Source organism: Teleopsis dalmanni, chromosome 2 (assembly GCF_002237135.1).
Source record: "Teleopsis dalmanni isolate 2A chromosome 2, ASM223713v2, whole genome shotgun sequence".
NCBI lineage: Eukaryota > Metazoa > Arthropoda > Insecta > Diptera > Diopsidae > Teleopsis > Teleopsis dalmanni.
The window spans coordinates 219,829,625-219,841,113 of record NC_051847.1 but is presented as its reverse complement, the minus strand read 5'-3'; the positions used below and the strand labels follow the sequence as shown (position 1 = coordinate 219,841,113).

At 30.1% G+C, this 11,489-nt stretch overlaps 2 protein-coding genes across 4 annotated transcripts; one reads left to right on the top strand and one right to left on the bottom strand.

Moving 5' to 3' along the window:
- Positions 1–3,725: 3,725 nt before the first annotated feature.
- LOC119676777 (retinol dehydrogenase 13-like) lies at positions 3,726–4,992 on the top strand (the record flags this gene model as incomplete). The annotated part of the gene is made up of 2 exons (XM_038088035.1): positions 3,726–4,386; positions 4,925–4,992. Coding segments are annotated over 2 exons (729 nt in total), but the record flags the coding sequence as incomplete, so codon positions are not given.
- Positions 4,993–6,719: 1,727 nt separating this feature from the next.
- On the bottom strand, positions 6,720–11,489 carry LOC119683019 (the record flags this gene model as incomplete). Of its 3 annotated transcripts, XM_038096614.1 has the most annotated exon segments (4): positions 10,759–10,845; positions 10,914–11,227; positions 11,287–11,399; positions 11,477–11,489. In XM_038096614.1, coding segments are annotated over 3 exon segments (436 nt in total), but the record flags the coding sequence as incomplete, so codon positions are not given.

The window sequence follows — 11,489 nt, the reverse complement described above, 5'->3', positions numbered from 1 at the left end:
ATGGTGCGGTGTGTAAAAATTCGTTCGCTTTTTAACATTTATTCCAGTTCACTTTTTATTATAAACTTCTCTTCTTATTTTATTATGTATATTTTGTTTATTTTGTCATGCAAATGTTATTTTATTAGCGTGAAGTACATGAAGTGAACTTGTTCAAAACTTACTCGACTAAAATAGATTGTTCCGTTCCGTCTTGATGTGTATTAAGACGTCCGAGAGGAGCAAATGTTCCGAGCAATATTTATAAAACTTTTTTATGGAAAAAATTTTTTTGGGATAAGTGTGAGCAAAAGTTGGAAAAATATTATTTTTCATGCATTATTAAAGTTTTTCTATGCGTACTTCTCCTTTGAAAAGGAGAAGCACTTTGTGCAAAAGTGCACAGAATTTTTTCCATATAAAATTTATTTTATTCTTGAGCTAAAAAAAAACTAGATATAAACGCACATTACTTCCGGTCATAAATTTAAATAATTGGTCACAAAAATATAATACATTGCTTCAAAAATTATATCTACATATACATATGTAGATATAATGAAGAGAAACATATGTGTGTTCTGGTAGTGACTTCATTTTTAAAATTACTGTGAAAAATATAATTAAATATATAAAGGGTTATGGTGAAAAAACATCCGCTAGTTAACCAGTATCAATTACTGGTATAAATCAAAATATCAATTACTGGTGTTTTTAACAGTAATCATATATAATTAACAGTTTAAAATCAAATTATATAAACGATATCAGCATAAAAAGCATATTTAAAAAAAAGAATTTTCTTTCATACTATACGTAAATTTGCATGAGTACCAAATTTAATTTTATTTTATTTTCTTAGCCAAGAATATTTTACAGGCAGGCTTTCGCGAAATATACAGTGCGGAGCATATTGTGTGCCTAAAAGGGCCAACTTTGTGTAATAATTACAATGAATTAAGTTCAAAGTAGTTTTAGTAATTTCTTATAAAGTGCATCTAACTCCTTTAACTACTTTCATGTGTGGTATTTGAGGTAATTGCGTTATATAGTAGTACCACTTCGAAATACTTCAGCAACTAAGTTTAGTTTAAAATTTTGTTTACAATCCAAATAATAAATATCTGCAAATAATTTTTAAATGACTTTAAAAAATTTTTTACTATATGGATTAAAATAAACAAACCCATTCGGTTAATGCCGAGTAATAACAAAACGATACACTTATACACTAACTATACACTTAACTACATAAAGATATCGAACACATAGACTTGAAAAATGTTTGGATATAGTCATAGTCTAGTCTTCAGTTTGCATTATATGGATATTAACCAAATTTAAATTGGCTTGCTATAATAATACACGGCCCGGTGACATTGGTGAATGGTACATATACTCCAGACTTTCGATTTGAGGAACTCAAAGGTACACCTAACTCTTTATGAGTTGGAGTCATTGAAATCGATAAACTTCATTACATGCGTAGGAGTGTTAGTCGAATGCATAGGCTTACTCTAAATCTAGTCTTCAGTTATACAGAAACCAATTCATTTTAAATTGGCTTGCTATTATAATAGTGAACAGTATATATACTCCAGATTTTCGATTTGAGGAACTCCAAGGTTCCAGAATAAGGTACAGAAATTAAAGTTACCTACAAAATAAAAATTAGAGATAATCCATTTTTATATATTATAAAAAATATATATATTATATACGGTTTCAATAGATCAGAACGTTGCAATCATGACAAATAACTATTATATCACAAAATTACGTCACTCTGAAAAATGAAATTGACGTAATGAACACTATTGTACTATTGTACAAACCGAAAATTAAATTACTGCTAAAGTAATTTCTGTTTAACATTTTTTAAGTCCTACAACCATAGAATATAATAACATATAATAATAACAGTGATATCGGTTCCTAATGGAACAGAACGCCGCAAACAGAGCAATTCTTTTGTGTTTTGATTAACTCAAATTAAACAAGGAATAAACTGTATTTCATGAGAAGTAGAGTACTTTATAATGACGAGTTCTTATTATTCAACATATACAGAAGTTTACACTTCAGTATTCTTCTTCTGATTGTGATCTAAGCTTGATAGTCACGATATATGAGACTTGAAGTCTTATCTACTTTTAGGCTGAGATAGCATTTCATTACATTCTAGAGACCAAACTTGTTGTTTTATTCAGATGAGACGTCTTGTTATAGTTAAAAGGATGAACTAGAAAGCAGACTTTTTCATATTGAGGAGATGTTGTTATCCAACATGTTCGGAAGCTTTAACTCCAATATTGTTCTGCTGACCACGATGGAAGCCTGTTAAACACAATGAATGTGTTTGAAAGTTTCATTTATTTCTAGATAGAGACGACATTTAATTACTTTTGAGAGACTAATCTTGTTGAGATATCAGTCAACAATTTTAGAACTATTTTTTTGAGAAGAGAGATCTCATTATAGTTAAATGTATAAATCAGTCTACTATGGCTTGAGGATTACCTAAATTACCAAGCTATTAACGGTGTCTTTCAACTTTTATCGCTGCTAAGATTAATTATTTATATAAATGCTGTTTAAATTTTTGACTCAATTTTGCAGATAAAGACAATTTAAATACGTAAATAAAAAGCAAACAAATTGTATTCAATTGAGTTAATTTAATTGGAAGTATATAATTGCAGTTTAAATACGTTCCTCTTCAGCCAATTTATAATTTAGTCTACATTTAGGCGCAATTATTCAAATGTTGTTTTTTTTTATTCTCAAGGACTCTTGTTTGTTCAGGTGCTTCCCATTTTAATGTTTAATTAACCAATTCATAAAAATTTAGATAAAATACCCAAACATGAATTTTTTGATAAAATAGCAGAAAATGAAAAATATGTGTATGAACTCATATATGAGAGCGCATTAATTCAAAATAATGCGAGTATAGTCGAAATTGTGCAATTTAAATATAAAAGGCATAAACCTATATTTAGTACATGTGTAGGAACATAAATACACTCCTGGATATGTGTTGGCTTCCTGCTTGTAGCTTTTCCTGCTTTCGTTTTTCATGTTTTCTGGTTGCCACAGCATTTAATTGGATCAGCAAAAAATCTCTTTTGTGCGAGATTTAATTTTGGTGCCAGTTGAAAACCGCTTACATTTGCGGTGCTGTGGTAAAAATCGCGTCGCTTCGCTATGTAAATTTGAATTGTTGTGAAATAATTCTAAAATTTTCCCCCGTACTGTACTGTACACCCAATTAAAAGCCATAAATAAGCAACAATTAAATGTGTTTGTGTACGCAGCACGTGGATAAACAATATAACAGGCCACGCAGCGGCCCACACTCGACTAAACTGTTTTCAATTAAAGTACCAGGCCTCTAGCACTTTTGGCGACTTACCCGCATGCCGGTAGAGTTCAGCGGTAACATGGCATAATTATCATTTTCGCACAAGTGCTTGCGAGCAGTATCGACAATGTCCAAGTGAATTAGCAATTTGTGCTTTAATCAAAACAACAATTTGTTGTAGCAACGCCTGTGGCAACGAAACACTCTGGATCTACAGCATCAACAACGCATAGAGCATAGAGCAAAGGACGCATTACCAGCAGTGCCAGCATTGTCAGCAATGTCAGCATTGCCAGCATATAATTTGTTATTATTTTGTGTATTTTATGTCAATTTTTTTGTAATATTTTGTATTTCGTATTTCTATTAAAATATCATCTTTTCCTTTTTTGTTTTTTTTTGTTTTTTTGCTTATTGCAGCACCATAATGAGCGGTCAACGTTGTCCTAACGATAATCAAATCAAGGAACAAATTGTCATCATTACAGGCGGTAACAGCGGCATTGGTTTCGAGATAGCGAAGGCATTAGCTACACGTGGTGGACGCATTATTTTGGCCTGTCGGAATATGCCGGCAGCGGAACGTGCAGCTGCTATCATAAAACGAGAATTGGGCTGTCGTGCCGCGGCTGGTAGAGTCTTCTACGTGGAAGCACGTTACCTCGATTTGTGCTCCTTTGACAATGTGCATCGTTTCGCACGGAATATCATGAGCGAATTCGAGCGCATTGACGTGTTGGTAAATAATGCGGGCGTGATTTTTCAACCTACAAACACAACTGTGGATGGCTTTGAATTGCATTTGCAGGTGAATTATTTGGCGCATTTTTTGCTGACACAATTGTTATTGCCACATTTGCGTCGTTCTGAGAATGGACGCATTATAAATACTTCCGCCCATGCTCATGCTGCAGCCAAAATCGAGTTTGATGATCCACTGAATGTGGGCACATGGGCTGTTAAGTTTCATGCACGCGATGCCTTCTCCCATTCCAAATTGTGTGTTGTGTTGGCAACACGCTGGTTGGCGCGAGAACTGAAAGGTAAGCAACAATGGACATTTTGTTGGAATAGGTTTTATATAGGCTATAGGCACATATGGCCTATAGGACTAACTCTTGTGTAATGTTGTGTGCTTGTGTGATGTTGTGTGATGTGAATGGCAGAATAGCAGAGAGAAAAATGTTTCCAATCTGCAAAAAAAATAATAAAATAACAAATAAAATGAAAAGTAAAAAGAAAATAAAAATAAAAAATGTAATGTGAACTTTGTTAAACTTGGTAGACTACAAACACTATTCTGGGCCTGCCAGCCTGCGTCTCTGACATTTGGCGTTTGTTGCCTGTACGTGTTTTTATGGTTTAACAAAATTTTTATTTAATTTACCTTGTTTCCGATGTCCTTTTCCTGTGCTCTTTTTTATGTTCTTGCGTTCTTTAAATTGTTTTGTTAAACTGATTTAAATTGGTTTTGGTTTTTTCCTATTTTTTTTTTTTTGAATTTCGTACTTTTTTTAATTTTATGTCCTGTTTCATTTCTGTTTGTTGCCTCTTTAATTTCATTCCATATTTTTTTTCCAGAAAGCAACGTTACGGTCAATTGTTGCACACCTGGTCTGGTCCGTGGCACCGCACATTTGCGCAAGTAAGTGGCTTTTGATTCCATTTATCAAATTTAAATTTAAAAGGGAAATATTTGTGCATTTTCGAGCGAAAAATATTTTGCCTATTAGGCTAAAAATATTTTTTTAAAAACTTTTTGAAACACAAAAAGTTATTAAATAAATTCACTTACGCGCATAATGCGCTTATAAATCAAAAACGTTTATTTGATTTTTCATTTAGTACGTTTTTTTTTCAAATTAAATTAATTTTATTTACCGGACTATGAATTATGCATTGCTTCAGAGTCTTCATCATAGTCGGATAGGAAAAAACAAGCGATCTAAACATATACTACATAACAGGTGCATACAGAAATTTTTTCCGATTAAATTAGAAGATGGCGCCAGCGAAAGTACGCTACGCATTAATTTGTCATATATGTCATTTTGCTCACCTGACAATGAACACACACACAAGTTCTGTTTAGTGATCTTGTTCTGACAGTGAACTTACACACTAGTTCTGTTTAGTGATCTTGTTGAAAATTACGTATTTTTTTTACCTAAAATGAACGGAAAAAGCCCATGCAATCACCAGGTACTTCTATCAGTCACATGATCCCATGTGTTGTACCAATGGTTTATCGAAATAATAATATTACAAAATACTATTAGTCATTGTTTTTCACAACAATTCACTAAATAAATTATAATAAAGGAAGGGGATGGGTTACATTTTGTAGAATTTTACATATTTTTTAGTTACCTTAATGAATTATAATAGCAGTGAAAAGATTGATCAGAGAGTGAAGATAGGTACATATAGTGGGACCATTTTTGAATGAACTACATAAACAATTAATTAAATTATTATAATAACAGTGCGAAAAGGAAAAGGGGTATAAAGTATAAAGTTATATATAAATTCTTATATATATATAACTTATATATACTTAACTTATATATACTTATATATTATAGATATATGTTTATAAATATACAAATGTAAAAATTCAAGCTATAAACTTTTTACTTTAAAACTAAACTAACTCTTCTAACATTTCTTTTTTCTAATTATCTTTGAAAGTTGACTTGCTTCTCCAATTCTTTTAAGTATTATTATTAAAATTTCTAGTTAATTTTAATACTCAAATATACACTCAAAAATATGTCTGAACTATATAGTTTTTATTATCTATAATTTCAATGGCGGAATTTCTTCATTGAACACCATCCACCTAAATACGACACTTCTATTACATCATTACGGTCATTTGATTTATAAAAAGGCACCACAATTATTTAGATGTGCTAGGCTGTCCGAGCTTGTAAATTTAGGTCATGTCTTTAATTTTGGTAAAACCTAACCTGTTTCTCATCTCTGCAAAAAATGAGCCTCCTATGGTCAATTGGTGTTACAAATATTTATAAACCACAAGTAGTGCGAGAACAAAACAAGACCTATTTTTATTAGTTTCTATAAAAACATTACCTCTTATTGATTTTTCACAATTTTTTTTTATATTTTATTATTATATGTAAAATCTAATATTAACATTGATACGATATGGAAACTGATTAAATATTGTATTTTATTGTATTGCATATAGTGTAAATATTGTATTGTAAATAATGCTATACATACTACATTTACTAAAGTTCAATTTAAATTGTTACTACCAAAATATCAAAAATCCGTATATCCTCCTTAAGTCCCCAAAAGATTAGATAAAAATAGAAGTTCTCGACTTAAATTCATGTGAACTATGTTACCTATGTTAACCGCCAGAACTTTTTAAAGCATTCGGACTTAAAGACTGTGTTGGGGGTCTATATGTTGCTGGTGTTCTGGTTGTCGGATATGTTGGCGTGGTGTAAGTTGTTGATGGTCTAGTTGGAATAAAGGTTGTTGAAGTATAGCTAGGATATTTTTGAGTATCCTTTAAATGCTTGTAGATATAACGAGCTAAAAATCCATTCTTATCGGCAGTATAAGACCAGTTCGCGATTGCATTCGATATGATGAAATTTATATCTATGAATCCAGTAACAGATAGATCATTTTTGGAATTTTTAGATGTCTGAAATTGTGCAATTTCATTTCGAAAGCTATTATCTGGCAATTTTATACTGAAAAAACGTAGTCATCATTTATTGTAATAAAAAACGAAAACAAAAATTCACAACTCACTTTAATTCATATAAATTTTTGTCAGTTGCCAGTTGAGCTTGAGATGTCGCAGCGTTCTGTGGGAGTTGTCTGCTAATCTTCACTACAGCTAAGAAGAGTGTAACTCGTAAAATCTTTAATTAAAAATAAATAAATATAAATATTATCTAAAAGAAACGAGTTTGCATTACAAAAGCAAACCAAGTAAATTTTAGAATCATGATTTTGAAATGTCTTCACTACGCGGTAGTTGCAAAATTACTAAACATTTTTGAAGATCTTTTATTCTTATAAAAATAAAATTTTGACATAAAAATAATGTAAATATTAACTTATGTAGTTACCACCTTGCAAACTGGTACCACAAGTTTTACTATCCCAAAATTTTTATTAACTAAAAACGCATTTGCTTTTTGAAGAAATCGTTTCCCAGTTGACAATGCAAAGAGCGAAAAATACAACGATTACCACCTTTAAAACTTTAACTGTAAATTTAAATAAAATAATACTTACATGGTAAGTAGCTTTACAACTACAGCGTAGTAAAGATATTTCAAAATCATGATTCTAAAACTTTCACGGTGTGCTTTTGTAATGCAAACTCATTTCTTTTAGTTAATATCCATATTTATTCATTTTTAATTAAAGATTTTACGAGTTACACTCTTCTTAGCTGAAGTGAAGATTAGCAGACAACACCCACAGATCGCCGCGACATCTCAAGCTCAACTGGAAACCGATAAAAAATTATATCAACTGAAGTAAGTTGTGCATTTTTTTCTTATAAACTAAATTATATTGCCTCCTTTAAGTATTAAATTGACGGATTACAGCTTTCGAAATGAAACTGCAAGTTTACAGACATTCGATAATTCCAAAAACGATATATCTGTTACTGGATTCATGAGAATAAAATTCATAAAATGGAGAAAAATGTCTGACGAGATTTGTATTGCCGATAAAAATGGATTTTTGGTTCATTACTCATATAATAATCTGCGACCTTTGGTACGTACAACCACTCCTCGCCTAAACATTTTCGTGCCAAGAGCTCCTTCTAAAGCACAGCCTCCTTTACGTGAGGTTATATTAAAAATTTCTGTCTGTCAAGCATGTAGGCTACTGATATAATATAGTTAATATGAATTTATTTTAAACAACTCTTATATTAATTTTGTTCTAGGAGCTCGAGGAAGGCATAAAGGTCATATATTTTCGTAAAATTTATTTGAACCAAAATTTTTTAATGCAGTATATATAGTATTATTCACAATAAATATATACTATATATAATAAAATATAAAAGAATATTTAATTAGTTTTAAAATTAAACATTTAATCTCAACATTAGCAGACTTACTTCCGAGATGCAGGCGCTTATTTCTCCTTAATTAAATAAATTTAAATAATTTCTATAAATTTTCTTGATTATAAGTAACCAATTCATTTAAAATATTAATTGCATTCTTAAAAACAACTATATGTTAGTATTTCAGTATTGTGCATTAAAAAACCAGTCATTGTCTAGTATTTTTACGTTTTCAAGTTTAAATCTTTATGAATTAACTGGGATGTGGTCAATGCAATTGACATTTAAAATATATTTTACAATCTTGTCTCTAAGCGCACAGTACGCAGAAGATTCTTTCTATACCCATGTGAGACCAGGTCGTCTTTAGGTGAACAGGTTTTTTAAAATAATATTTATTTAAAATCAAATAATTGTGATTTAAGCAAACTTAATTTTTTGTGAATTAAAAATGATCAATTGAGATGTTCAGTAGATTCCCAATCATTTCGTTTTGAAGACATTTGGAGATCATGGTTTTCGAATTTCATGGTTGTTTGTTGAGCTTTAGTTATGTGAACTTTATTCTAGTCTTCTTACTCTTACTTCTATTACTTAATAGGGATTTTAAGAGTTGCACTTGTCTTCTGTCTTTTGATAAAGTTTAGTAGATAAAATGCAATAAATTCTAATAAAAATTTATATGAATTAAATTTTGCTATGAAGTTGTTATTCAGAATTATGCATAATAATGCTTGTTTCGAAATACAACTGCGTGATAATAGTTTTCGGAATGAAATTGGAAAATTTCAAGTATCTACACATTAGTTCCAAAGAAGCTTTATCTATTACTGGGTTCACACATATGAATAATAATGGATTATGCCTTCATTATATCTACAAGCAATTGAAACACACTGAACATCTGTTAAGCAATACTCCTCCAACTAGGCGACGTATTACAACTATACTTTGGTAGATCTATTTCAAATATTTTTGTATTTATTATAGTTCAAGTATTTTAAATTATATTGTTTTGATATTTAATTTTTAATATAGTTGGATTTTATCATGTCTTTAGATTTATAGAGATTAGAATGAAAATTGTGATTAATGTTAAGATTATTAAAATATTTTTTTTTATATTATTTTTAATTCATTATGTTGTGCTTAAAAATTTCAATATAAAATAAATTATTAAAAATTTTTAAAAATTATTCCGGAGCTTAAATGCATCAATATTTTATATTCTTAACCAGCAGCAGTTTTTAGAGCTTCCGCGCTTAAAGTTGTGGCACATCGTAACGTCGAAGTGAATGATGAGTATGTTCCTGAACATGGTCTTGAACCTATAATACGTCGCCTAGTTGGAGGAGTATTGCTTAAAAGCTGTTCAGTGTGTTTCAACTGCTTGTAGATATAACGAACTAAAAATCCATTCTTATCCGCAGTATAAGTCCAGTTTGCCATTGCATTCGTTTTTATAAAATTTATTTGAATGAATCCAGTAATAGATAAATCTTCTTTGGAACTATTAGGTAACTGAAAACAAATATCATTATTCAAAATTACAAATAAAGACTTCGCAATAAAATTCATTTTATATTCATTTTTATTAGATAATAAATTGAACTTTAGGTACTATACTCCTAGTACTCCTCTGTGGGTTTTGTCTATTAAACTTTACCGAAAGAAAGAAGAAAAGTGCAACTTGTAGAATCTTTAAGTAAAAAAAAGTAAGTATAGGAGTAACAGAATAAATTTTGCATTACTAAAGCACACCCAGCAAATTTCAGAACCATGATCTTTGTATGTCTTCACTACGTAATGATTAGAAAACTACTGAAGACTTCAAGCCATAATTTTGTCTTGCAAGAAATTAAGTTTGTTCAAATCGCAATTATTTGATTTTAAATAAATTTTATTTTAAAAAACCTGTTCACCTAAAGACGACCTGGTATCACATGGGTATAGAAAGAATCTTCTGCGTACTGTGCGCTTAGAGAAAAGACTGTGAAAAAAAATTTAAATGTCAATTGCATTGACCACATCCCAGTTAATTCATAAAGATTTAAACTTGAAAACGTAAAAATACTAGACAATGACTGGTTTTTTAATGCACAATACTGAAATACTAACATATAGTTGTTTTTAAGAATGCAATTAATATTTTAAATGAATTGGTTACTTATAATCAAGAAAATTTATAGAAATTATTTAAATTTATTTAATTAAGGAGAAATAAGCGCCTGCATCTCGGAAGTATGTCTGCTATTGTTGAGATTAAATGTTTTATTGTGAAACTAATTAAATATTCTTTTATATTTTATTGTATATACTGTAAGTATTTATTGTTATTTTATATATACTGCATTAATAAATTTTAACTTAAATTAATTTTACGAAAATATATCAAGATCTTTGTGCCTTTCTCGAGCTCCTAGAACAAGATACAGATAAGAGTTGCTTAAATAAATTCATGTTAACTATGTTATATCACTGCCCTACATCTTTAACCACCAGCACTTTTTAAAGCATTCGGACTTAAAGACTTTGGTGGTGGTGGTGCTGGTAAATATTGTGGTGGAGTTGGGCGATATGTTGTTGAAGAATAGCTAGGATCTTGTTGAGTAGCCTTTAACTGTTTATAAATATAACGAACGACAAATCCATTCTTATCCGCAATGTAAGCCCATTTACCTATTGTGTTCGTCTTTATAAAATTTATTCCTATCAATCCAGTAACAGATAGATCTTTGGAATTATCAGATATCTGCAAACTTGCAGTTTCATTTCGAAAGCTCTTATCTGGCAGTTCAATACTTAAAGGATGTTATATCATTTATTATATCAAACAACGAAAAAAAAATTTACAACTCACTTTAATTCATATAAATGTTTATCAGTTTCAAGTTGAGCTTGAGATGTCGCAGCGTTCTGTGGGTGTTGTCTGCTAAGCTTCACCACAACTGAGAAGAATGCAAGTCGTAAAATCTTTAATTAAAAATGAATAAATATAAATATTATCTAAACGAAATAATAAATATTATCTAAACGAAATTTTGCATTACAAAGGCACACCAA